The following is a 27,545-nucleotide window of genomic DNA, read 5'->3' on the forward strand; positions in this document are numbered from 1 at the left end:
TTACGACTCAGAAAAATGAGAGGAATTATCATAAACTTTTAGATATACCTCTTTAAAAAAAAATGTGTAAAATAATTTACTAGTTAATCTTTTGGTTATCAAGTGAAATGAGAATAGGATTTTGTTTTAAAAAAACCAACAGCTACAATTCAATAAAGTAAACTATATAAAATTAATATGGGTTTTTTTTATCACCCATTCAATAGCAATCTATGCTATTAATCAAATACCTCATATTTTAAAGTAAGTGTAATCTTATTATTTATTTAGTATATCACTTATATTCTTTGTATAATTGACATTTTTTCGCCTCCACGCAAAAAATATATATATTTATAATAATTTTATGATTTTTTATGCATTATAATTATAGTATGAAGAGTTTATTGTGATAAATATTATAACATTTTATAAGTTATGATATATTATTTATCCAGACACTGAACCCTATTTGCTTGACAGGGAATGACATTTTATTGCTTAAGTCTAATTATCAGATACCATATTTTTTTTGTCTGGTTAGATAATTTTAAAGGGTATGCATTTTGTCCATTTATATAACGAAGATGGTATTAAAAATGTTCTTATAGTTTTAAAATCTTCAAAGCCCTTGTAATTTTGAAATATAAATAAAAAAAGAAAAAAATATCAATTATAACATCTTTTATTATATGGGATAAAAAACTACAATTTTTTCCTAAATTGTTGCGATTTCATGTTAATTAAGTATTATTTTTCTGTTTTTTTTTTTTTTTTAATAGAGGAAGGGCCTTTTTTTTCCGTTCAATAGATTTATTTTTTGTATTTAAACTTCCGTATTTGAAGTATTCTTCCAAAACTCCCTGTCTTAGGAATAAGTCGAAGAGAGTGAGAAAAGCACACTAGAGGCGGCGACTCATCTTAGATTGTGAAAGAGCGACGATAAATCCCTCTCCGACCCGCCAAGAATTGCAAGGTAAACCAAACTTAAAATTGCTGAGTTATAATCGGTTGGATTATCTGGGTTTTGGTTTAAAGTTCTCCAAGGAAGTGTAGCCCATTACCTGTTTGATAAAATGCCCATATGAAGATCGTGGGATAAATGCATTAGTGATTACACGTGTACTGAATTGCATTGTTTGGTGGTGGCTAGTAGAGTATCTATTACGTGATCCTTGTTTAGCTAGATGGTTGTCTTCCATGGAGGAAACATGGAGAAGTTGCTATTGAGTTATATTCTTAATAATTGCGGCTTCTCTGACGCCTCTTTTTGGGAATGACAGCTCTACATTTTGGTGCTTGTGAAAAACTTTTCTGTGAGGAAGTGGTGACTTACTAGATGCTTCATTTTTTCTTGTGAGGAGTGGGCAGGAGATGATTTTGGCATTAACAGTTTATCGTATTGCAGAATGGAAAATGAAGAACATGGACATAGTGAATCAAAAGACGAAATTATCAAAATATATTCAGAGTTTATGTTGAGGTTATATTTGACACTATATTTGATTTATTTATTTAATTCAAATTGAATTTTCACTATATTAACACTACTTTAATAGCAGGATTACAAAATTTGAAGAGCTAGTGTCTATCGGAAGCAGGTTGCTTCTTGGCTTCCATCAGGCACTTGGTGAGTGTGTTTGTGTGGGTTTCTTTGTCTTCTCTTCACCAATATTAGGAGGCATTATTCTCATGGTTGTATTGTAAATGATTCGAAATTTGTGCTGACCATTCACCATAGAAAAACAATTGCAAAGTCAGACTGCATGGTTGCAGTCAGGGCACATTGATTGTTGCATGAATGCTGATTTTTTACCTGCAATTGGATAGAGCCAGCTGAAACATTAATTATTGATTTACCTACTTCCTGCTCAGGGTTTCTAGTGCGGTCTCCCATTGATAAGACATCTTCTTTGGTTGAGCGCATTATTAAAGCTCATGGCTCGACAAGGGTTTTATCCTATGTTGAAGCTGGATGTGTTAACACTCATGACAGTGTACAAAATGTGAGCAACTGTAAGTCTATTAAAAGTGCTCCTTCATTTTCTAAATGTAATGAACAAATATGTTTTATCATATAAACTTTCTGTAGTCGATAAGTAGCAACATACTGTTATTTGTGATTGTCAATTTGAGCTTTTGTTGTTCTATTCATCCAATATTTGTAGTTATGTTTAGTTATAGGAAAAGCACTCAGTTCTGTCCGGTCTTGGAATCAAGCTGCTGTTTGACATCTAACTGTCTTTACCATTAAATCAACTCTTTTGTTTATTAAGGAAAAGATTTTAGGATCCTGTGTGTATATGTGTGTGAATATATTTATATATAGATAGATATTTAATATCCTGATGCCTCATATGATGTTTATTTTTTATGCACCATCTTGTCTCCATCCAGTTGAATCTTGATTGTGTACATTAGAGGATATACATTAAGAGAGTCAAGAATTCCTATACCTAATCATTCTTATTCATAGTTCTTTCATCCTACTATCTAGTATTTAAAAACAAAACCATAACTTATGGGTCGAAGATGTCTGTCAAACCATCTTTTTCCTTGTTCTTCCTTTATTTTTGTGGGGTGGAGAGGAAGTGAGCTTCTGATGAGGGGGATGAGGGGCACAGAATGAAATTAATAACCGTGGAATCTGTGTCGATCCACTTTCGCGAAAAAAGATTTAAATATTTAGATTGATGTGTGGAGGCAGCCCCAAGTTCTTGGGAAGCTTTTAATAGCCATTTTGCTGTTACTCTGCAATTCAAATATGAATTTCTGTGTCCTTTATTTCCAATACTGCCAGCTGCATCTTGTCCGCACTAATTATTTTCCTCCACGACTCCTGGATGTCATGCAGAAGTGCACACATGCCATCTTGGACTTAAGGACCATATGAATAAAGGTAATGCCTCCTCAGATTGCTTTTAATTGCTCTATATCTTTTGATAGAGTTATATGATTTGGGAGTTGCATGCAAGGACCTTTGTGCCATATAAGATTTTTGTAATGTATCCCTATATTCTCAGATGTAAGTGATCTTCTACAAGTTTAAGTACTAAAGTATTTGGATAGCAACAGCCCCTGTATGTGTGTGGGGGTGGGGGAGGGGTAATTGTTCTTAGTTTGTAAGTATTTGATTTTCAGACTTAAAACTGATGGCTTGAAATGTGAACCGTATATTGCAGCTAAAATTGTCATCGATGAACTTGAAAACCTTCTGGATGATGCAGCATCCATCGTGCAAACTGCGAAGGAGAAATATGAAGATATCAACCACAACTTAGATTCAGTTATTACTTCAAGTGACAAAGTAAAGTCTCCGTCTCTCTACATATTATATTTATTTATACCACTTAATGATATAAATAATGTTTTTCCAAAATGCTGAACTGTAATTCTTCCACTACATACTATATTAGCTGTTTGCCTTTTCAAATTCCTCCGTTTCTATGTGCATGGAATCATTGCCATCAGTAGAATCATTTTTTTTTTTTTTTTGATTTTTATGCCATCAGTAGAATCTTTTAGCTGAAAGGATCTTAATTTTTCAAATTATAAAGAAAAATCTTGTACCTTTGCATATTTTTCTGGTATGGAGCTTTAAAGCAAATTTATTTCCTTTCTTTAACAAGCTTCAGATTCTTCCAAGAATTTAAATAGTGAAAAAGGAAAAGGCAGACCGATACCGACCGTTGGCAAATATTCAACTAATTCTGAAATTAATTAATACGCTTAACTTAGAAGCTTAAGATTTGAGGGAATTCATTTTATCATTGCAATTGCAGTTCCCCTGATCATTTTTCAGTTTATGGAAATCAAAGATATATAGCATTTTGTGTTTCAAGCTAGCAGCATAATTTCTTTGCTATTTCATTCCTCAAATAATTTGCAACCTAAGAACTTGTCTGGCTTTTCCAAAAGGGCTACTGAGATGGTTCTCTAGTGAAACTGCACCCAATACATTCCTCGTTGTTAGGTTTTGTTTTTGTTGAGCAATTGGCTTTTCTTCCCCAAGTAGTTATGCAGCCAAACGTCGGGGTTTGATGATATGTGCTCTGCTTTTCTGATAATTGGTATTTACCAGGAGGAAGTGCCATTATCAGACCTTTCAACACCCAAAGTTACTGATTATGCTACCATGATGGCCATCATATTCAGTATGGTGAAACAAGACTACACAATGCAGGTAAGGGTATTTCCTACTTTTTCTACATCATTTTTCTATGTCCCCCGACTTTTGGGTGGATGCTACCATTGCCCATTTCCAGTTGATGAGCATAAAAGTTCAAGCCGTTGCGCCTTATAGGTTCGGGTTGCGTCCTCCCTCAACCTCAAGTCTTCACCTGGAGAGCTGGAGACCTATTGCCAAATGTGGTCACTACGGCCTTTTGTAGACGATGACATAATGCATAGAGCTTGGAGTCTTGTTCCATAACTCTGATCTTCTTACAACTACCATATCAATTGACATTGCATAAGGCATCTGCAGTTTTCTTGTGAAGAAAAATCCAATTTCTATTTATTTTGAGGATAAGGAAGTCGAGGTGGTCCATTTCTTCGTGAACTATTTATTCAATCATAGACATTTATGGAACACATTTAGAAAAGGGCAAATAGGTTGGCAAAATTCTGTTGGCCTGTTGGGAGATCTATTGTTTTTGCAACCCTCAATTATGTGAAATACATTTTATTTACTTGCATTAGTTTGTGTGGCACACTTAATGTACATGTAATAAGTTAATCTAAAAAACAATTATTTTCTAATATGGTTTTGTGTAATTCTATTTATTTCGAGTTTTTTTATTATTTCGATCTCATTTTGATTAGTGCAAAAATGATAAGATATATTTAAAAATATCAAATTACTTGATTCACGTTTGGTTCAATTACAGCTCATTTCAGTTTGACTAAATTAATAATTCAAATGTAATGTTTGAAACTCCATTATAATTCAAACACATTTAAACAATGATGCGTTGGATTCGTTTACAGTCCTATCTATAAATCATCACAATTCTTAAGCACATGTACACAATGGATATTTGTAGATAGTTACATTACCAGGGATGTCTTGGACCTTAGTTTTACTTAAGTGAGGGAGCAAGAGTGTTTTCCTACCAATCGCAGGCACATGGGCTTTGGTGGCCTTGATGGATTGGGCCCGAAGCCCAGGCCACTCCTTCTGCAAGTAAATGATGGATTAGGCCGGATATGATGGACCAACCTTTAAAGCAAACACCACTTTTAGTGAAATACATATATTTAAAAATGAACTATAAAATATAATAAATATCAGATCCAATCATCCAATCAATTTATAGAATAATAATTTTAAGGGTTAACGATACTCATCATCTCTGAAAATATAAAATTAGTTTCCAATTAATACTTACACTGATTTAGAGCTTCACCGGAACTCCTTTTGTTAAGGGTTTAATGAAAAATGTTAATGGCCATAAATCTTTCTAATTTCATGCAATCAAAACCCTAATTTCTCTCACCTCATACCTCCTTCTTTATCCTGCAACAACTGAGGATGGTAAGGAGACGCGGCGGCGGCGGCGGAGCAAAACCTAGGTCCAATTACGACAGGATTCTCCGCCGGCACATCGAGTCCGCCGCGAAGAAGAACCACGGAACCGTCGAGCAATTGGTGGACCACCTCCGCTCCACCTACCCACACTATGCCCGGCACAAGCTGCAGCCATTCACTAAACGTGTTCACCAAGTAATTCAGGTATCAAGCAGAAGAAACGACGACATGGATGATTCTAACGATGATGGTGATACTCCTCTTATGAAGAAACGAAGGAAAATCGACGAGAAGGAGGAAAAATTGCGGCTCATTGAAGCTCGACACTTGAGGAATAGGAATGACGATGTTTTGAATAGTAGCGTAGGCGGCTCATCATCCTCTGTGGCATCTGTTAGTTCTTCGGAAGGAGATGATTCGTCCGATGAGGAGGTGTCTACGTCGGACGACACCATCTACGGGGAGAAATTCGAGCCGGAGTTTGACTTGATGAAGTCGATGCTACGGGAAAATTTGCGTAGGAGATCGAAGGAGACGGGGAAGGGGAAAGAGGTTAAAGAAGTCTTGGAATTGGAGGTTGTGGATAACAAGGATATGAAGAAGGTTAACTTGGTGACTGAAGAAGGTAAATTAGGTGATGATCTGAGTATGATTAATAAGAATAATAATAGTGGCAAGGAGGGGCATGAAGCTAATGGGCCAATGTTTAAGGATTTAGGGGGAATGAGTGGTGTGATTGAGGAATTGAAAATGGAGGTCATTGTGCCATTGTATCACCCGCAGATACCACGTCACTTGGGGGTGAAGCCTATGGCAGGGATTCTATTACATGGGCCACCAGGATGTGGAAAAACCAAGTTGGCTCATGCCATTGCCAATGAGACTGGAGTGCCATTTTACAAAATTTCTGCTACGGAACTGGTGTCTGGAGTTTCAGGTATTACATATAAAGCAACGATTATTGTAATGTATGACTTAATTGTGAAGGCCACTGATATTATTCAAATGTGGTTTATTTAGAGGGACCTAATAAATGTGAAATATCTAGACTATCAGGTTTTATGTATGTGCTGCTGCTGGATCACTAGCTTGGGTATTTTCACTACTAGGTAGCCTATATATAGAACAGTGGAAAATACCATATTGGTCTTTCATGTATGAGTACCCAATTTATGCACAAAGCTGAAAATGGTGTAGCTTTGGATAACTTATATCCAGCTTCAAACTTTCTCATTTAACCATTCAATTAGGTTCAGCTTGAGAGAGACTCTGATTCTTCCTTATTCTTGAATTGTTAATCTTAAGCAATGTGGGATTTCTTTTTCTAAACAATTCGACTTCCTGTTTTCTGGCCTCAAATAGATGTCCAAGTCTGTATGAGAATAAGTTGCCTGATGCTGCATTTCTAAGTTTGCAATTACCTGAACCTACTCTGATGAGATGTAAAAGGATTCTGAATTTGTTTCACGTGATAAGGATTCGTTCTAATATTTGTACTCGTATCACCCCATCTCCCAGTTCATTATAATTGGATGGATGTCCTGCATCCTACCAATTCATTCCACATTCAGAGCTTGGGGACCAAATCTACAATGTGCAGCTGGAGAGCCAACAAGGATTATGAACTACTTGAGACAACCAGTTTATCATCCTCTTTAGTATAACAGCTTAACATGGAACTAGTGCCATATACTACTAAAATATGTCGTGGTTGTTACACGAAATTCTTTGGAAGCCACATACAGGCAGATAGCTTCATTTTCTTTTTCTGGCTTTATTTGTGTAACTATAAGATTGTGAATTCCCTTTTTTTTGTTCATTGGAAAGGTTGTTTTTTCTCTATTGTGGTGATTGAAATCCACATTTCGTAAAGCGCATCAGGTTTTCCACTGTCCTATATCACTATTCACCACTTGGAAATCATATACTGTGAATAAATTTCCTAAAATCAATTTCACTGTTGAGATCAACTCAAAACAAATCCTTTTGCAGCTGGAAAATTATTCACCAAACAGGAGCGAATTGTTTGACCAGTGCCAACTTTGACTGGCTTTGCATTTTATACTTTGAATGTGAGAGCCATTGTGTGCCTTGTTGCTAAATCTAGGTGTCCTTTTTGGTTTCTCACTTGTCTTTGGTTTAGACTTTAGAATGTTTTGTTTTATTTCTATCTACATACTTTTACTTTCCTGTGGTTTTCTTTCATGCATTTTAAAGCTCTTGGAGGATTCAAGTTCTTTTTAATTCTTTTTTCCCTTCGTGACCCTTTTTAGGTGCATCAGAAGAAAATATTCGAGAGTTATTCTCAAAAGCATACAGGACAGCACCATCTATTGTTTTCATTGATGAAATTGATGCAATTGCCTCAAAAAGGGAAAATTTGCAGAGGGAAATGGAGAGGCGCATTGTGACACAGTTGATGACATGCATGGATGAATCACACAGGCTTGTGAAACCCAACGACGACAATGCAGATTCTGAAAGTTCTAATTGCAGACCTGGCTATGTACTTGTTATTGGCGCAACAAATAGACCTGATGCTGTTGACCCTGCCTTGAGGAGGCCTGGACGATTTGATCGTGAAATTGTTTTAGGAGTTCCTGATGAGTGTGCACGTGTTCAGATTCTCTCAGTGCTAACATGCAATCTTAAGGTTGAAGGTGCTTTTGATCTTGTGAAAATAGCTAGGTCCACTCCAGGGTTTGTTGGAGCAGATTTGGCATCACTAGCCAACAAGGCTGGTAACCTTGCAATGAAGAGAATCATAGACAAGAGAAAGGTTGAACTTTCAAAAGAATCAGAAGACAGGGGTTCTAGTGAAGATTGGTGGAGGCAACCATGGTCCCATGAAGAAATGGAGAAACTCAGCATAACCATGGCCGATTTTGAGGTAATTCAAATTCAGTTATAGTCTGCACATTGGTAAATAGTGAATGTGCTGGATTATGGTTTCCTTACATCCTTAGGCAATGCTGGATAATCTTTCTACTGTTATGCGTGAATCTCTTTTCCCCTCTGCTGCTTGTCGAGAGTAATGAAGAGGAGAAAATTGGTTTTGACATTGGCATTGCAACTTTACAATTCGTAAACATATCTTTCTTCAATCTGTCATTGGTTATTAGTCTGTAATATGTCGCACCTATCCCTTTTGTGTACCATGTTTCCTATGTGCCTGCTGCATGTGTCCTATGTGGAATTTTTTTGGGGTGGGGAAGAGGGGTTGTGTGCGTTATATGTACCTAGGTGGCACAGACATCAGGTCTTAATTACACTTAGCAAATCTCTACCTTCTCTTGATAGTGTCTTTATTATTTAATTTTTCCAAACCACCGTCATCTGCAGTATGACTCGTGTCAACTTCATTTATCACTCCATGTTGCAAATTTCGAAAGATAGCCGGAAAATTACTTAAACTTGCATCTTTTTGCCAGCTACCTATTTGTCAACTGATAAAGGGAGAAAATTATTCTGTTAACTAATGTTAATGCAATTTTTTTTTCTTTTCATTTTTATTATTCCAACTTCTGCATGATCTTGTTCATTTCAGGTTCACGTTTCATGGGTTTTTCTGTTGTTTTCTGATGTCTTGATGCATATCATATTCCAATTGAATTGATGGCAGGAAGCTGCTAAAATGGTTCAACCTTCGTCTAGAAGAGAAGGATTTTCTACTATACCAAATGTGAAATGGGATGATGTTGGAGGTCTTCATTTGCTTAGGGAGGAGTTTGACCGTTATATAGTTAGGCGTATAAAGTTTCCGGAAGATTATGAGGTATTGTAATTAATTTCTTTATTTATTGAGCTGAGCTAGATGGCTTTGCAACAAAACTAGACTCATTTTTTACTTTCTTCTTTTGCTTGAACTTCTGAGCAGGCAACTCAATATCTAGATTATTGTCTATCTTCGTGTAACTTTAAGTCAACTCAGTCTCATATGTTTGCTCTTCTATAAAAACACACTTGGACTTCTTTAGCCTCTGTTCTGGGAAAAATAAGACAATCACACAGAAAACTGTGAAATCCGTAGCATAAGATTTTCTGAATCGTCCTTTTATTGAGTAATTCTCAGGTGTTTGCTGCCCTGAAAAAGTTTCTCAATTTGTAGGACTTTGGGGTGGACTTGGAGACAGGATTTTTGCTTTATGGTCCTCCAGGCTGCGGAAAGACATTGATTGCCAAGGCTGTTGCTAATGAAGCTGGGGCAAATTTCATACATATTAAGGTTCTCTCCGTGGTTTTATCTCACCATAATTTTGCTGGGATCAACAGAAATTTGCTGATTCTCACGGTAAACTTTTGTTCTGCATCAAGGGTCCTGAGCTTCTTAATAAATATGTTGGTGAAAGTGAGTTGGCAGTGCGGACAATATTCAGTCGTGCAAGGACATGTTCTCCATGTATACTTTTCTTTGATGAGGTACTTCTTGCTTGTTCCTTATTTTTGCAACTCTACATAAGATTTGTATGATTTGTAACGGGTGATTAATCTATTGACAAGATATGATATATTTATAATTGGGAGTGGAATTCTTTTAGGACAATAACTAGCAAAAGCTAGGAGAAAAAAATCTCCATAATGTTGCTATTAATTCATGAACATTTGATAAACAAGGAAATGGGGATCTAAAAACCTTAATCTGACCAAGGAATGAAAGGCTGGTTCCCGTAGTTGATGTAAATTTGTAAAACACCCTGAAATCATTAACTGAGAATGATGCTCGATATCTATAATACATACACACACACACACTCACACACACAAACCTTCCTTGCTTGCTTTGTCGAGCATAAATACTTTATGGCTTGAGCAATCACATGCTTTTTTTCTTTTTGAAAGCTACAAATTTTTCTTCACTGATTTATCTGCCCTCTCTCAGTAAAGTTTGGTCATTGGATGTTAATGTTCTCCTCATGTCCTTCTATATCAGGTGGATGCACTAACGACGAAGCGTGGTAAAGAAGGGGGCTGGGTTGTTGAGCGGCTCTTGAACCAGGTTAGTAAAAGACCCGTCTCCAGTATTTTCTTCCCTTTGTAGTAAATTGTCCGGACATTATTATGGACTGAAAATGGAAAATATCTGCCATTGCAGCTATTGATAGAACTGGATGGTGCAGAACAGAGACGGGGTGTTTATGTAATTGGTGCTACAAATAGGTAGGGATAGCTGTTTCCAGGTCTTTTGATGGGAAATTAGAAAATATCCTGCTGGAATGTTTATGTTTGGTCCCTTATTTTGGCCTCTCTTATCTTGCTGGTATATTTGTAGGCCTGAAGTTATGGATCGTGCTGTGCTCCGACCAGGAAGATTTGGGAAGCTTCTGTATGTTCCTCTCCCTAGTCCAGATGAACGAGGGATGATCTTGAAAGCTCTTGCTCGGAAGAAGCCAATAGATGCTAATATGGACTTGATGGCCCTTGGGAGAGACAGCGCTTGTGAAAATCTCAGTGGCGCTGATCTCTCTGCTCTGGTGTGTCTTTTACTGCCTTTGGCACTGACTTTCCTTTTGATTATTGTTTCAGAAATAAAATAAGTCAACTTGATGTCACTTCCTTTCCAATCTGCCCATTCAGGAAATTATGCATAAAAATAGAACAATAGACATCCTTTGTAGCTACAGAACAAGTGCATATTTTCACCTCTAGGAATTTTCGTACTCGCTTACAGTAAGACTAAGATTTTCTGATAAGAGTATTTCTTAATGGTAGATGAACGAAGCCGCCATGGCTGCTCTTGAAGAGAAACTAACATCATTGTACAGAAGTTTGGATGGCGTACCGTGGACCATCAAAGATGTACATTTCAGACGAGCTTTGGAGAAAATCTCTCCTTCTGTTTCAGACAAGGTGCTTTTGGATTACTATTGCATTCTTTATGCCCGAGTAATCCTGCATTCTTTTTCTCTCCTTAACAATGTATACTTTTGGCTGCAGCAAATACAATATTACAAGCTTTTATCAGAAAGCTTCAAAGCTGCATGAGAGTAGAGTTGATGCTTCAAATGATTTCTCTAAAGGATTGTTTCAATAGCGAATCTGTGATGGATGTGTGGTGGTTGGCTCAATAGGTATAGTTACTCTTCAATGTGTCTATGTGGCACGTTGACTCACCAAATTGTCGAGTTATCTGATGGGGAAGGAAGTCTTGTGCATTTTCAGCCGGAAGGTTTTGTTCCTGGCAGATGTATAAATTTTGTTTTTGGTTGCGATTTGATTTTACTCATTATCTGAGAAAGGAAGTACATCTGAGGCTGTAGTAGAGAGGAACATTAATGTTGTTCTATTTAATTAATTAATGTTAAAATATACGGTGTTAGTCGCATGCATTGACAGATAATTCTTAATGGAGTTTGAGAGGTTGAAGAAACATTTGGAGATGGTATATGGTGGGGGAATTCAGCACTTAGAATTGTGTAGTTTCTCTAGTGAAAATAGATGTTCAAGATTGAGGCTGGGCTTTCATTTTGACAGGGAGTTGTCTCTGTTTCCCCATTGTTACTTATTCACTCCTCTGTGTTATGTATGTGATGCAAATTCTGTCCATTAAACTCATCATTAAACCACAAAATTGAGTTTGGATTACAACGGCAGTGGGCTAACTCATTACATTTAGTGATCTTATGTTTGAAGCTTCTATCAAATGTGGTCCTCACCATGAAAAAAAAAAAAATATCATCAGCAGATTTGAACCCTCATCTCCTCTATCGAAAAAAAATATGATTTCACTACTTCAGATATATTTTCGTATTTCTTTTTCGCCAGAATTATTATTTGATCTAAATAAAAAATCATTCATAAAAAAATTATTTATATATTTCAAACCAAATAATAAGTCAAACTTAAAAAATAAGAAAAAGAGGTTAAAGTACTCTCAAAGACAAGTAATTATATTTTAAGACTAAGATATTATATACATAAAACTTAAATTTATCTAATTTTTTATTTTAATAAACTAAGTTTTACTTATTATAATTTGTGGTTAAATTTTATAGCTCATGAGGATCTACTTTTTGTCAATTTATTTTGATAATTCATTAATTTAGTGAATTTTTATGATGAAATCTTTAAATGCGAAGTATTAAAATGATAAGTCTTGAAATAGGGATTAAATTCAGATAAATGAATAGTTGAGGGATCAAAAATGAAATTTAATTCATGTCCAACTAGAGTATTTGTTGCCTATATATATATATGTATATTTATGTATACATAGTTGCAGAGCGTAGAAATTGAAGGTTGAGGAGTGGGATTGAAAAAAGAATGAGTGGTGGGCTTCATCGATCTTCCAGTGCTCCTTCCAAGAATGCCCTACCTCCTCAGGAGCTCCTCGACGATCTCTGCAGGTGTATTTACATTCTATGTATATACCTACTTTTATGCGGTGCGTCAATTTTGTGTAGTTATTTCAGTTTGTGAGTTTTTGGAATTCGTTGAAATTCTGGCGCTACAGTTTTTGATTTTGTTTGTTCTCTTTTTCGCCTTTGATGAAAATTTGTTGTGGTTGTGCAATCGAATAAAGTTGCCAAGAAATGAGAGTAGATGAACGTAAATGTAGTGTAAATACTATTTTGATGTGGGTCTGGTTTACTGGGATTCATGGGTAAGGAATGAGGGAAGGGTCCTGGGAGAAGAATGTTAGGGGAAATTGAATTCTTGAGTTGTGTGCGATTGGAATTTGAATGGTTTTGTGGACATGTTGGTTAAAATATTATGTTTGATTTTGATGGTTTTTGTTCTTTTTATTGCACAGTGTTGTTTTGCTTGAGTGGAAAGGTGAAGTTGTTGAGAAATTGTTAGAGCATTATTGTGTAGGTGGTAGTTTGATTTTGATAGTTTTTTGTTCTTGATGTAATGACCCTTGTTGTTCTTTATTTTGCCTTTTTATTTTCCTTTGAGAAGTTTATTCTGCTGCAATATAATGATATTTTGAAAAGATGCTGTAGTGTCTGATTAAGAATTTTTGGACTTGAGTGAGATGAAGTGGAACTTAAAGAGTCGGCGGTACTTAGAAAGATGATATTGTTGTTGGTAAACGATCTGCTTGCCGTATAACAAGTCTTAGTTCGTGTTAGATTTGCCTTAGAGACAAACAATACCAATATTGTATTTGCACTCTAGTTAATTCTTCTAAAAGATTTTCCAATTATTTTGCAGCCGTTTTGTCCTGAATGTACCTAAAGAAGACCAGCAGTCTTTTGAGAGGATTTTGTTTCTTGTGGAGTATGCACATTGGTTTTATGAAGATAACTCCGTCGAAAAGAACCCTTCCTTGAAGTCATTAACTTTGAAGGAATTTACTTCTTTATGTATCCTTTGGATCTACAGCACGGGTCTCATTTACATATTCTTGCGTTCTCATTTCTTTATTCAAGCATAAAAGAAGGTTTAAATCTTCGTATTGTTGTGAGTTTTACATACTTTTAGTCCCTGAATTTCATTTAACCTCTTTAATCATGGAAGTTGATCCCATTCTTGCTCATGTACACAACAGCTGTCAATTTTGTTGTTTATTCTTTCTTCTGTTTATAAGATAATCTATGTAATAAGACTTATTTCAGAAGGCTAATTTAGATGCTAAATTAGAGTTTACTTTTCCTGAACTGAACTATCAGTTTCTTTGGCACTGGAATTATATCTGGTGGTTGAGGTTCTCCTTGACTTGTTATAGTGTTTAACAACTGTGATGTTCTAAAACCATATGTTGCCCATATAGATGACATATTCAAGGACTTCACTTCATATAAAGTTCGAGTTCCAGTGACGGGGGCCATTATACTGGATGAAACTTATGAACGGGTGAGGACTTTTTGACATAATTATTGATAAAATTTGGTCCTTAAGGCAGCACTAGAGTAGGTATGGCATTATCAAGTATTTCTCTTGCTCAAATATTTCCCCTTCCTGCATTAGAAGTGATTCTAGCATGTTGAATGTGCATGTTCAGACAAATTGAAAGTTTTAAGAAACATGTGTAATACCTCTTTAGGTTTGTTATTCTTGATTAAATTTCCCAGAACTAGAGGAGCCTAAATTCTGAATACCTTGTGGTATCAGAAATCTGGTTTTTTGACATCATTCATGGCTCATGGATATATTTCACTCTATTCCATGCAGTTTATCAGATATGGAATTTTGATTGGTTTTCTTTTGTGTATTTAATTTTCTTGATACTGCTCAGCAAGGCTCAATCACAGAATGAATGATGTTGATGTCATCTGCACCAAAATAATGCAGCTGCAGCTATTAGTGCCATACCAGCTTTGGAATTTTCATGATAGTACTATGTAACCTAGTACTATGATGTGAAAACTTTTAAGGAAAAAGCGCAATCTTTGCCTAAAGAGGAGAATTTGAGTTTCTCTAGTTGTGTGATCGTATTTTAATAAAAGAATAACCAATTTGATAAGCCTCTTAATTTGTACTATTACGGATGGCACTTGAACAAATTTACTGCTCATTTATATATCAGAAACTTTTCATAGCCTATTGGTTCACCTCATTTAAGCTTTTGGATTATTTTCTCATCTGCAGTGCTTGCTAGTGAAGGGATGGAAAGGGTCTAGTTGGAGCTTTCCCCGTGGAAAAAAGAGCAAAGATGAGGAAGACCATAAGTGTGCTATTAGAGAAGTATGCACGTCTTCTTATGCATGTTCAACTATTGTGAAAATCGGTTGGAGCAATATTTGGAACACTCTGGTCATGAAATTTGGCTTATTGATTAACCTCAGGGTCGTTTTCACTAGAAGACTGTGAGACTTGGAACTAGAATGGTTACTGCATATGTGAAATTGTTATGGTGTTGGGAGAACAGCGCTTGCTCCTTGCTGCTTATGTTTACTGCTCAATTGTCTATAATTTTGCATAAGCACATAAATACATTGTCATCTTTAACTATATTTGTTTTTCCTTACATTCTGTTCTCCAAGATCATGCATTAGGCTTCAGAGATACCTTGTTTGCCTTTGCAGGAGTGAAGAAACAAGTACTGAGAGTCAACCAACCAATATAACATGTCATTTTGAACTTCAAACTGCTACAAAGGATTATCTTAGTCATTTTGATGCTGTGATATGTAAATTTTTACTTAATACAAGCTCCAGATTCTAATGTCTTTATGACTTTCCAGTCCTTCATCCTCTTTTACATGCATGCACTATGCTCAAACTTCTGAACTGTTACTAAATTCATACTTTGACTGGTACAGGTCCTTGAGGAAACAGGTTTTGATGTTTCAAAACTTCTTAACAAAGACGAGTACATTGAAATGATCTTTGGACAGCAGAGAGTGAGACTGTACATAGTTGCTGGGGTGAAAGATGACACAGCCTTTGCTCCACTCACTAAGAAAGAGATAAGTGTATGTCATATCCTGATGAAGAAGTTTGCAAAAATTGCATTTAGTCCTTGCAAACATGAACCAACTTTTTGTTATCTGTTTTACTGCCCTCTTCTCATGTGACTTCTGCTAGGGTAAGAGTCCAGAAAAAAAACTTGAAAGATCAGTTTTTTGTTATCGACATACTTTTTATGCCAATATAATTCGTGTATTCTTATGCTCATGGTTGCACATACAAGAGCTGAATCTGGGACAGCTGTATTATGCATGGGGATCTTTTGTTGTTTGCAGGAGATTGCATGGCAGCGAATTGACGAACTCCGACCGACAAATGATGATGTCATATCTCGTGGGATTACCGGCCTTAAACTCTATATGGTTGCTCCATTTTTGGCGTAAGTATATTGGCATAAATCTCGCAAAATCTATCAAATCTTTCCAGATTTATAAAAACTAGGACCCTTCTGCAGGTCTTTGAGGTCATGGATTTCGGTGCATCCACCTCCTGTAGCACCTAGATCTGATAATCCTCGGAAAGGTCTGCTCTCTCCTGCTATGCTCTATCCCTCCTTGTACATTGGTCATTACTTGTCTTTTGCTTGCTCTATCCTCTATTTCTGCTGCATTTCATTTTGCTACTCACTTCAACGGTTCTGTGCCTTAAACCAAGCATAGCACGCAGTAGTTACCAGTTCCATAAGATTCATGTTTCATTAGTTGCTCTCAACTTGAATTAGAAAATCTTGGATAGGGGTCGAGTAGAGGTCAATTTCCTGGTTCCTCAAAATGAATCTTGAGAAGTCATTAAACATTTAAACTTTATTATGGACGAAAAACAGTGTACTAGCCTTGAATGCTTGAAATAAATTCACTCCTGCGTTTTTGGTAGATATAGGATTAGAAATTGGTTACTGTCTATGGGATAATACTTTTGTTAAATGAAACTTAGATGATATGATCGTTTTGAGATGGCTTTTATTCTGGCCAGTCCAGACCCATGTCTGCAGCTCCAGGCAATGTGTTTAAGATGCTAAGGGTGCTGAATTATGGATGCATAATCATTATCTTTTATATACAATTCTTCTGCTTAGAACATGCAGAGATGTTTGGCTGCAATTTCCAATGGAACAGAAGTTTAATCTATTTTTCTAGGTTGTCCAATATTAAGTCTTGCCATCATCCATATTCATAATTGGACCCATGTTATGCATTTGCCGTTATACTTTTTTCTTGGTCAAAATATGTGGAAGTTGACATCCTATCCGAACCCTCAATTGTGTTAGAATCTTATTCTTGATCTTCAGGTCCATAAGAATTCTACGTAAAATGTATTTATGTTTCCATGAGTATTCCAAGTTTGACTTGGAAACAATTAAAAGGTGTTTTTGTTATTGCTTTTCACCGTGGAAAGAGGAGAAATGCATCATGCCAGATGTAGTGGTTATGATGCATGGGAGGCGTCCATCAGAAACTTGAACTTGTAGTAAGTTTGTCAAGTTCAAGCCAGACCCAGGATGCCCTTCTTATGTGAGGAATATTTGACTAGATACCAGTTGAATGCCTCAGGACCTGTTTAATTAGTTTGCTTGACACCAAAAATTTCTCAATCTGTCCCTGCTTTGAGAGTTGGAAACGACGGATGGTTGTTAGTAGGTCAGTCTATGGGTACGGTAAGAACCAATTTTAAGACCAATACCCATACCCTATCCAATGGGCAGAGGACCCTACCCCACCCTAGACATATACAATTAAATCAGTGCGTATTGGGCAGGGTCTAATACCCTATAACCCATGGGTATGGGTAAAAGCATAATACTCTAAAATACCCAGGGGTATTGATAGAGTCTAATACCGAAAAATGTTCATTTATCTATTAATTTAAAATTATTGAATTTGTAAACTTTTATTAAATCAGCGTACTAGATTTACTTAATATGTAGTATTTTTAGATAGTATATAATTATTTTAATACATATTTCATATTGATATTTTGACCAAATTTGCCTGTTATTTTGTAATAATTAACTCAAAATTAACTTTCTGATAAAAGCAATCAAAACTTAACTTGGTAGTTTAGAAAATAAAAAAACTGCAGATGACACTTAAATAAGTTAAGTTTGACTAATATATGGAATATATAAAATTTGTTTGAATTCAAATTGTAAAAAATTATCAAATGAAAGATGAATGTAAATTCAAATAGATAAGAGATGTAAGCGAATGTTAGAAATATTATCATATTTAACTTCATTTATTTTAGCAATTCTTAGGTTTTTGTTCTTATCTTGAACTTGTGTTGATTTCAAGATCAATAATATTGGCCCATCGTTTGGATATGTTTAAGAACATTATTTAAATTTCGAAGTCATTATTATTGGCCCGTCATTTGGACAAAGTTAAGATTTAAATTTCAAGGATGATCAATTTGCACAGTTGAAAATTTAAATAATTAGTTCTATTTGATTGATCAGTGCGTAACGACTAATAAGTTAATTTAATAACATATTCTTGTAATATCATTACATTACGAAAAACACATAAAAATTGCATCAAACATTTTAAGAAATTTATTTTTAGACTTCAATGTATGTTTAAATTTTGAAAAAAATATTTTTTGAAACATATTGTAAAAGAAAAATATAAATGGATAAGACCCAAACTCTACCTGCCCATTGACAAGCGTAGTTGTTAGATGTTTTTAAGTATTAATCTTTTGACCAGATCTGACTCTCATGCTGTTGGATGTTATACAACGCCATCTTTTCCCCCACATCCAAGATCTGTCTCTAGTTTCCCGCTTTTACTCAATAAATAAGCTTCTTTTGAAAATATTATGCCATGACAATTTTCAGCATATATTCAGCAGCATGGAAAAAAGTAAGAAATTTGATGGAACGATATTGCATCTCGCCAGTGAAGAGGCATTTAACTGCATTTTAGTAGACCATCATGTTTGGTTCCCTGATATATAAGTTTCTATCAACATATGGTGGTATCTGTCTCATTTATGCAATTCCACAACATAAATTTCACCTCGTGTTTCTGCTTTTTTGTGCCCCTATTATTGCACCCGTACATGGATGCCTCCTTGGTACTATACTAAAAAGAGAACACTTTTTCTTTTCTCAATTCTCTTTTTGGCTAACAACTTTGTGTGAAACATGAAGGAATTACTGTGTGGAAGGCAAAAAACAGTTCTATTGGAAACAGCTCCATAGCAGCCGAGAACCAGCCAAGTAAAGCAGTGGCTGACATGTATCATCCTCCTGACACATTCCCAGTAAGGAGCTTTCTTAACTTCCGGTTTGATACTGGTCCAATATTGCAAGCAGTGGATGCTGCATTTTCTACTTGATAGTGATCTTATGCTCTATCTAAAGTATTTCCGTGCACATAAGTTTGGCCTCTGAATATTCTTACCCCCTTAGTGATAGCAGTTATAGTGCCTGTTGGTAACCATAGACTAGTTGCTGTTTGTTTTGTTATGTACATTCGGACTGTAGACATCGTGCTGAATACGTCAGTCTTCTTATGGGCTTCTTTAGTTTCTAGAATCAGTTGCGATAGTTTCAATCTGTATAATCTTGTTATAGCATATGGGTCATATTTGGACAGGATCCCCTCTGTTTTCCTTCAGTTTGTTTATATTTTAAATGCTCCAACTTTTTCTGGGGACTCTTTGTCTTGCTTCAAGTTGCCCATTAAATCTTTGGGACCGTCTGAAGATTTGTTTGTTACTCGGAGAATCAAATGTTCTTATCAAAATCTGCTCGACCGCGATCTCACCATTGAATGCAGCATAGAAGTATAGGATCATCATGTGGTATATTGGATGAAGATTGGTAGGACCAATTAACGAAGTCACGTCACCAATTTTGGACCATATCTTACGTGTAGTACTAAGAAAATGATCCCATTCCCATCTAGAGGAGTTATTGCTGCATAAAATAAAACCATCAACGACTTGACGAGGATGCCAGCACAGTATTGGCCTTATCACTATGTCATGTGCTACATAATATCGGACCTGAAGGACAAGTAGAAATGCTAAACCGCAATCTTGGCCTTCAAGTATAGTACTTGAAAAATAACAATTTTATACCAAGAACCCTATATTGCATGAATCAAAAGAATACATGAGAAAATGTAAATATAATATATAAGCCGTTTGTCAGCCCCTTGAGACGTTGGTATGTCTAGTGCGACAGGCTTCGGTGCTAGACTCTACAGTGGGCGTTGGCATGGTGTGACAACAATTATGTTGGTAAGGTGTTGGTGAGATGACAAGCAACACTTGCAGATTGATTCAAAAATGTTGGCCGATTGAAAGGTTAGGTGATGTTATATGACTTGGTCGCACGGGTAGGTTGCCCTACAGGCTGCTGGCACAAGATGGGGCATCATTGGTCTCGCGGCATCGCATGGGTGTAGTTGGTTGAGTGTCTCGGCAATGCTTAGTTGAGGCAAATGACAACTGAGGGAGGTATGTCGAAGCATATTTAGCTGGTTGGTATGGTCTCCGACCTAAGAAATTGCCTATCACATGGCAGTTAGGTCTAAGCTTGCTACAAAGCAGTTTTAGGGTTTCCTAATAATTGGAGATATTATTGTTTCTTTAAATTTCTGGCCCTGACTTGCACATTTTCTAGACCGATTATGTGCAAGCTTGGTACCTTATATTTGAAATTGAGGAACAAAAGCGTTTGGCCTGTAGATTGTGTTGTCCTACTCGTGTTTGCATGTTTTTTGGGGGAAGGCTTACTGGCTCCCCGGCTACCCCTATTGCACTACCCAACATTAGGAGGTTCAATAGTCCATGACTATGCTCGCTATACTAGACTCAATACTCAATTCAAATTGGGGTATAAACAACACAACTACTGAATCATGCGATCTTACACAGTCGTCTTACCTGAAGTATAATTGTCACTTATGGCATAATTGGTAAGAATGTAGTTCCCTCCACTCCAAATTTAGAATGCGTGTTGTGCTACTATTAAAAGGGGAAAAGGAAAAAATGGAAAGCTTTAATGGGTTACTGTATAGAGAGACTTGTAATACTACAATGACATACCACATCTGCAATTTTTAGCATATAAGCTTGCTTGTATCATACTTTGCAGTTCAAATAGCCGTAGTTTTCTAAAAGCAATACGAAAGGATTCTAATGAGCTACACTTCAGAACTCTTACAACAGCTGAAGTCTGCCAAAAAGTAACAGTAATAAATTAACCAAAAATAAAGACCAAATCAGAAAAACTCAACTTACATAATTCATTTTCATATCTTTAGCTCTTTAAGGTCTTCAATCCCTGTCGACTCCTGCAGCCTGTCCGGCACTGCAATCCCAGTCTCTTCTGCAGATCCTTTTGAACCGAGCAGTGAACTACTAACCTTAGAAAATGGCGACCCGACTTGAACTGTAGAGACTTCAGATGATGGTTGCTCAAGTTGATCTGGTGCAACTTCAGAAGTTGGTGCTATGCAACATGGCAATGACTTACGATCAAGAGGTTCGTTGGCTGGAATCACAGGAAGCTTGGGAAATGGCTTCTCCTCTAGTCTGCCTGGTGCAGCTCTAGAAACCATTAGCTCTTCTGCTCGATCTCTTCGAGGTCTCGATAATTGTGGATCTTCTACTTTGGCAGCTGGGTGTACTATGGGTGGCTCGTCCATTCGAACAGGAGCAGCACATAAAGGAACAGCTTGTCTCACACACACAGGTGGAGCCATACCCAGAGCTGGAGGCCTTATTACTACTGAAGGCTGTGCTGAAGGAAGTGGAGGTGCAGAGAAAACAGGAATAGCGTTCCTTATTGTCACTGGTGGTGCAATTCGATAGTGTGGGTTACAGTGTTGGACCGGTATGTAGGGCGCTGCTCCTGCTGCAGGGAACTTCTGTGGTCGGCCTTTAAGGTTGTCCACCAATGATTGCCTCTCATTTCCAGTAGTAATTGTTGGTTGGCTTTGGTGTGTTTGAACAATCTTTTGGAAAGAGCTGTTATTTACAGATGTAACAGGCCTATTACGAAGAACTGTTTTCGGGCATATCAAAGGAAGAATTTTTGATGTTGTGGTCGGAGACTGCTGTGTATTTGATGGCCTCGGATTTAGTTTAGGAAATTTTATTGGAAAAGGTAGTCTTGCCAATCTTGCCTTTATTATATACTTCTGCAGAGCACGAGCTACAGTCACATGCTCTTGCTCATCCTTGCTGGGCTTTTCTAATGTTGGATTCTCAGATTGTTGCACTACTGCAAAGACAAGAAAATAGCAGATAAATCAGAACTAGATGCTATGTAAACCTCTTACAGATTCTCAGAGTGAGTGAAACCACACAAATAACTCCAGAAGACACAGAGCCTCCATTTACTCTTTTGTTTATACAGTATGTTAATTACATTTTACCTCCCTGTAGAACAACTATGTTAAAAGAAAAATTGTTAGCCATTTAACATGCATGAGTGAATAACATCAACACGATTTACCATGTCTAGATTTTGTAGATTTGAGCTACTTACATGATTTCAAAGATAACCAAGCTGCCATGGCTGCATTCTTTTCTGCTTGCTTCTTGTTCTTTGCTGGTTCACCAGTAAATATAACACCCGCTAACTCTACAGTACAGGTAAAAATGGGAAGGTGACCGAGACCTGTTCTGAAAGTTGTATAAGCAGGCAAAGATGCTCCCACTCTTTGCGAGACCTCCTGCAAAAGATTTTTATAGACACCCGTCTCATCCTGTATTCAGCATAATAAAACATTAGAACTCAAGGAAAAATGAGAAAGTCTATTCGCATCAGTATAAAAGCTAAAGAAAGCACAAAACGCAAACAAACATGACCTACGTGATTTGCAAAGTTCAGGCATTGATTTTAGGACTCCCTGAGATGAAAGTATGTTTTAGAGAAGTATCAGAGACATTCACATCGGGCACTTCCCGTACTTCTTCCAACTATCTCATCCATCAATTCCTAAATATACCTTTTGTATGTATCTTACTCTCCATTTTTTTTGCCAAACTAACTTCAATTATATAAATAGAAGGAAAACATTTTTTTCCATAATAAAAGACAACTTAATGATCAATGGCTGCCATAGCTGATCAGTAATCCATATCCACATTAAGATAAAAATTGCTGGTCAGGTCAGGGCTGGAGTGCTGAACATAGCGTTTCCTGCCACTCACCATGATTTCTACATGGATGCAAGTAATTTTGCCCACCAAGCTTATTCAACAAGGCCTTATTTTGCAACAATCGCTCTTGCAATTTGTGTCTTAATATTTACAAAAGCTAGCAAGACAAATACTCTTAAACTTCACACGTGTTCCCTTCCGGCTCTCCAAGCTGGTTCCAAGTGGCAATACCAAGCTTACTAGAGATTAAAAAGGACTGAATACTAAGTTCAACCTTGGTTACGAATTACATGGAGTAACTGGTCATTTGACCTGGGCTTTTCACTATTCAATGCAAATTGACGAGATATAGCACCCACCTAGCAGACTTCAAGTTCCAAATGCTTTAACAGTAACATCACAGAAGCAAGCAGATCAGCATGTTCTCCCATAAGCCACACATCATACCAGGCAAAAAGGATTTGAATAGAATTTAAACTTTTAAACTTTATAACAGTATGAATAACATGACCAAGAAATAACTGAAATTTACTGATACTTCATGCTATTTATTTATTCATTTTTTAAGCAACCTTATGACGTCCTTCACCTGAGCTCAACTCATTTAATAATCTACTTAGTTCCACTCAAACCCAAATATCCAGAACCAGTTCAGGTGATGTAAAAAGCAAAAAGTAGAAATAATTGAAATAGCTCAATTCATCTCACAGGTCAAGCTTCATCCTACCTGTACTTGTAACTGATGCATTACATCATGTGGGATGCAAGGCAAGGTAAAGAATCGGCATCAAGTTTCTCATATAAATCAGCTAAAGTGAAATAGAAAACACGACAAGCTTGTGCTGGCTTCCAACTGATGAAAGATGCATCAACAAAATTTTATTCAGACTATTTAAAAACTGTCAGTAGGTCCAATTTAATGTGAAAGGAAAGATCCAAAATCAATTTTAGGCTGGCAACTATTATGTTAGTCCAAAGGACATGAAACATTCTAAGAAAAGCTAATAAAATCGTCCAGCTATGAATTCCCGTGCACAAACAGTTTAATTCTCGATGCAAACTGAATCATGTATGGAAGATTGGTTTATTGCAAACCTCTGCATCAAAGTGCACATGACCTTCAAAAAATGCATTTGGAATCATTGTAGACCAAGCAGGGCTATACATATTTCCAGTATTTTCATTATACTAATGGCACAAATGCAAACCATATCAACTAAAGACGAAACGAGTTCCCATAATTTAATCAACAACATTTTCTACTTCTGACTCACATTATGATCCCGTGACTCGTACTAATACAACTTAATCGTCGAATTCACTCAAAAGCAAAGTTCAAGACATGCAGCCTTCATCAATACAAGATTAATTGATACTCGGGGTTTATCTAAAACAAACAACAAACAGCATTCATACTTAATACCCTCACTTCCGTTAATCCCGAAGAGAACTTCACTTGTATAATCACTAAGCAAAAGAAACTCAAGGCAGAGCTCATCGAAAAACGCTATGCCACACAAAATCTCATGAGCCCAGTAGCAGAAACCAAAACCAGATAACACAAAAGTACAATCCAGAGAAGAGAAAAAACAAATGAAAGACATGCAATGAATGAGTAAATTCTACCAAGAAGAAGCAAGATAGATGCACAAAGTTACTTTTTACAAAAAAAACAGAATTACTTAATTTACCAAAATCCTGGCGGCGAGAGAGTTGGATGGGCCACGGCTAGCTAGGGCGTCAAGCGCCGCCTCAGCAGCCGAGTGCTCGGCCTGGCGGAGCGTAGAGCAGTAGTTAGGACTCTCAAACATCTCCCCATTGAAATTGACGGCGGCTTTGAATCGAGGCGCGTGATCGGGTCCTTCTCTGATGCAAGTATAAGACGGCAAATTGAAGCAGCTCCGCTGCGCCAGCTCCTGCAGCTGGTTCTTGTACATCTCAACCCCCCCACCAAATCAATCAAAAAATAAATAAATAAACAAATTAAAAAGTTCAGCACACAGTTTCTCCGACGATTGATAAAATACTCCTTTCCATACGAAAATATATCCCAACCGACTCGAATTGAGATCGAATAGACTACATATCCTTTTATTTCGTTAGGGTTTGCTCACATTTTCTCGAAAAAAGGTTTTTTTAGAGAGAGAAAAGGACGTCCGAAAGAGAGAGAGAGAGAGAGAGACTTTGGCACTTCGGCTGTGGAGTAATGGTACTATGGCCTGAAAACCAAAGCCAAGCGAGTGTGAGTGGCGGAATATTAGCATACACTCAGTCCCACGATTAGATATGGTGAGGACATAAATATAGCCGTTGGACTATATGCCTTATTTGGACGGTGGAAATTAATGAGAGAATAAATTAATACATGAATATAAATTCTTTTTATATTCAATTTAAAATTACTTATAAAACTTTTAATTTCATCACTACTTTCTGTTTAATAAAATTTCAAAATTGTTATAATTAATTAAAATTTATCAGAACTCATCTCACATGAAAAAAAAAATAGTACGAGCGTAAATAACTTATTGCAATTCTGTTAATTTTTTAATAATAATATGTAAATAAAATATAATAAGCTATTTTTGTCAGAGGAATTATTAGTTATATATTTATAAATTAATTAATTATAGTTAATAATTCTAAATTTAATATGAAAATAATATTACATAATTCAAATATTAATTAAATACAAAAAAAATAATTTTCTTATCATTTAATACTCATTTAACATAAATAAACTATTATGCCTTTTATTGGGGCCTGGGCCTTCTTTCCTTGTTGGTCTCTTTTCCACCACGCCTAGCCCAAATCCTTCTTAATCTTTAATGGGCTTCTCCATCAACATACTTCAATTCAGCCCACTATTCCCTCCGGCCCAATTCAAATGACCCAATCTACTATGTCTCTAACTCTCTGCCCAAATTATTGTTATTTATAAAAATTTAGGCTACATTTGGAGTCATAAATTTAGATCTGATGACCAGGGTTCGGCTTCTTTTGTATGAAATTCTTCGTATTTATGGCTTTCTAGATTTAATAAAAGAATAAAGAATTTTAAACGACTCAATATTAAAATAATTTGAAATTCATCAACGTACAGTAAAATATAGTTCAAAATTAAAGTTGCATAATTTGAAATACGCTGACTGTAAAATTATCCAAACCAATCGAACGGATTTCCTATTAAGGACTTGAAATCCATCTATATAAATAAAAAGAATTGAAAGTTTTGTATTTGAATCACACTGTGCATTGAAGCCTAATTTTGAACATCCACCCCATCAGTTTGACTTTCTGGCTTTCATAGTTCATTGAATCCCCTAACATGCCATGCATATTCTCTAATCAATCTAATAACCTATGGAACAATGGAGGTCATCATGAGAACGGAAAAGACTATAACCACCACCAACGCCGGCAAAGGGCCGCCACGGCCTTGGTGGTTGATCGGTGATTTCAGCCGCAACTTAGTGCCCTTATCAGCCCCCACAACCCCCATCCTCTGTTGTTTCTTTGCTCATTTATTACCTCATCGTCCCGATTTTGAAACTTAAACATCGGTGGCGGTGATGGACACTGTCGGCGGGTGATCTGTCGGCTCTTGATATCTCTTAGCTCCACCTCTGTCGGAAATCTTGAAATCCCGAATAAGAACAAGTGCCATTTAGCTAACTTCCCTGACGAGGATGAGGTCAAAATGGACATTTTGTGCATGGGACCATGCCCTTTTCCAAGCTTAGTGGTGTTGTACGTTTTCTTTGGCAACTCATACAATCCCACGCAGTTTTTCTTCTGCATGAGGGTTGTACTTTTCGTTCTATTCTTTGAACCTCTGCCGGAATTGAACTTCCACCTAAACTGGCTCCAACGACACTTTTTCTTGTCGTTTCTCTGCCTCTTATTCTGGACAACTGTGGTTGATGAGTCTTTTTTAGTGCTGAATGGTTGCTCGTAAGGAATGAGCTTTCCACAGAACATGATGTTCTCTTGTGGGAAAACGGTAGTCGTGGCGGTAGAGGGATCGAGTTCTTGACTAAAGAACTCGAAACAATCCTGCTGGGAGGAGGAGGCAGAGCCATGTGATTGGGCTAAAGACAAATAATCTTGGTCCCAATCAGCACTTTGATCACTATACAAAGGGAGATCACTTAGAGAAAGCGTTTCATATGCTTCATCTAATGTGTCGACATGTATGTGTTTGGAGTCAAATAGGGTTTCCCCTGAAAGGGATTCTTGGACAAGCATTAAGGTTGTTTGTAAAGGCTAATAATTAGAGGAGTGTGTGTGTGTGTGTGTGTGTGTGTTTGGGGATGAACATAGGAAGATTGGAGTATGCGTTGAGGGGTTATATACATAAGGGCCTTTTCTTTTTAGTCAAAGGATGTAATTTGGTGGATATTCCACTAATATAAAAGAAGTAAAAGGTATTGGTTGAAGGCTTGATGGCTTTTGCTTTCTTCTAGATGAATAGAAAGGACAACAAGTGTAGCTAGTTGGGGGTATTGTAAGAGTAGATTCCCTTGGGTTTCTAGAAGGGATGAAGCCAACAATTGTAGCTA

General features: G+C 36.6%; 5 protein-coding genes across 6 annotated transcripts; 3 read left to right on the top strand and 2 right to left on the bottom strand.

Annotated features, from left to right (window-relative positions):
• LOC105166611 lies at positions 804-4,469 on the top strand. Of its 2 annotated transcripts, XM_011086032.2 has the most exons (8): positions 804-955; positions 1,388-1,462; positions 1,542-1,609; positions 1,855-1,995; positions 2,837-2,878; positions 3,162-3,286; positions 4,061-4,162; positions 4,283-4,469. In XM_011086032.2, the coding sequence occupies exons 2-8, from the start codon at positions 1,389-1,391 to the stop codon at positions 4,409-4,411; spliced, it is 681 nt and encodes a 226-aa protein (XP_011084334.1). In that variant the 5' UTR covers positions 804-955; position 1,388; the 3' UTR covers positions 4,412-4,469. The 2 variants fall into 2 exon arrangements, with proteins under 2 accessions (XP_011084334.1, XP_011084335.1); XM_011086033.2 differs by lacking the exon at positions 1,855-1,995 and having other exon boundaries at positions 2,834-2,878.
• LOC105166612 (cell division control protein 48 homolog C-like) lies at positions 5,346-11,975 on the top strand. The gene is made up of 10 exons (XM_011086034.2): positions 5,346-6,446; positions 7,783-8,399; positions 9,132-9,284; positions 9,618-9,734; positions 9,824-9,928; positions 10,440-10,505; positions 10,602-10,666; positions 10,779-10,980; positions 11,219-11,356; positions 11,444-11,975. The coding sequence occupies exons 1-10, from the start codon at positions 5,513-5,515 to the stop codon at positions 11,489-11,491; spliced, it is 2,445 nt and encodes an 814-aa protein (XP_011084336.1). The 5' UTR covers positions 5,346-5,512; the 3' UTR covers positions 11,492-11,975.
• LOC105166613 (mRNA-decapping enzyme subunit 2) lies at positions 12,705-19,520 on the top strand. The gene is made up of 8 exons (XM_011086036.2): positions 12,705-12,852; positions 13,664-13,815; positions 14,178-14,305; positions 15,041-15,136; positions 15,714-15,866; positions 16,137-16,240; positions 16,316-16,383; positions 19,013-19,520. The coding sequence occupies exons 1-8, from the start codon at positions 12,770-12,772 to the stop codon at positions 19,198-19,200; spliced, it is 972 nt and encodes a 323-aa protein (XP_011084338.1). The 5' UTR covers positions 12,705-12,769; the 3' UTR covers positions 19,201-19,520.
• LOC105166614 (double-stranded RNA-binding protein 2) lies at positions 20,904-25,201 on the bottom strand. The gene is made up of 3 exons (XM_011086037.2): positions 24,675-25,201; positions 22,367-22,586; positions 20,904-22,099 (listed from the first exon to the last, which is right to left on the bottom strand). Exons 1-3 carry the CDS (start codon positions 24,918-24,920, stop codon positions 21,126-21,128), a joined length of 1,440 nt encoding a protein of 479 aa, XP_011084339.1. The 5' UTR covers positions 24,921-25,201; the 3' UTR covers positions 20,904-21,125.
• On the bottom strand, positions 26,443-27,231 carry LOC105166654. The gene has a single exon (XM_011086094.1). It carries the CDS (start codon positions 27,229-27,231, stop codon positions 26,443-26,445), a length of 789 nt encoding a protein of 262 aa, XP_011084396.1.

Source organism: Sesamum indicum, linkage group LG7 (genome assembly GCF_000512975.1).
Source record: "Sesamum indicum cultivar Zhongzhi No. 13 linkage group LG7, S_indicum_v1.0, whole genome shotgun sequence".
In the NCBI taxonomy this organism is placed as follows: domain Eukaryota; kingdom Viridiplantae; phylum Streptophyta; class Magnoliopsida; order Lamiales; family Pedaliaceae; genus Sesamum; species Sesamum indicum.

Bases quoted from the DNA above. Each gene is read 5' to 3' on its own strand.
- LOC105166611 (XM_011086032.2), top strand. From the start codon at position 1,389: ATGGAAAATGAAGAACATGGACATAGTGAATCAAAAGACGAAATTATC. The intron at 1,610-1,854 runs GTGAGTGTGTTT...CTTCCTGCTCAG, and splicing joins TGGCTTCCATCAGGCACTTG to GGTTTCTAGTGCGGTCTCCC. The intron at 1,996-2,836 runs GTAAGTCTATTA...GTCATGCAGAAG, and splicing joins TGTACAAAATGTGAGCAACT to TGCACACATGCCATCTTGGA.
- LOC105166614 (XM_011086037.2), bottom strand. From the start codon at position 24,920: ATGTACAAGAACCAGCTGCAGGAGCTGGCGCAGCGGAGCTGCTTCAAT. The intron at 22,587-24,674 runs GTAAATTAAGTA...TGCTGAATACAG, and splicing joins CTCTCGCCGCCAGGATTTTG to GATGAGACGGGTGTCTATAA. The intron at 22,100-22,366 runs GTAAGTAGCTCA...TTGTCTTTGCAG, and splicing joins TTGGTTATCTTTGAAATCAT to TAGTGCAACAATCTGAGAAT.
- LOC105166613 (XM_011086036.2), top strand. From the start codon at position 12,770: ATGAGTGGTGGGCTTCATCGATCTTCCAGTGCTCCTTCCAAGAATGCC. The intron at 13,816-14,177 runs GTATCCTTTGGA...GACTTGTTATAG, and splicing joins GAAGGAATTTACTTCTTTAT to TGTTTAACAACTGTGATGTT. The intron at 16,384-19,012 runs GTCTGCTCTCTC...TGAAACATGAAG, and splicing joins ATCTGATAATCCTCGGAAAG to GAATTACTGTGTGGAAGGCA.
- LOC105166612 (XM_011086034.2), top strand. From the start codon at position 5,513: ATGGTAAGGAGACGCGGCGGCGGCGGCGGAGCAAAACCTAGGTCCAAT. The intron at 9,285-9,617 runs GTATTGTAATTA...CTCAATTTGTAG, and splicing joins AGTTTCCGGAAGATTATGAG to GACTTTGGGGTGGACTTGGA. The intron at 11,357-11,443 runs GTGCTTTTGGAT...TTTTGGCTGCAG, and splicing joins CTCCTTCTGTTTCAGACAAG to CAAATACAATATTACAAGCT.
- LOC105166654 (XM_011086094.1), bottom strand. From the start codon at position 27,231: ATGCTTGTCCAAGAATCCCTTTCAGGGGAAACCCTATTTGACTCCAAA.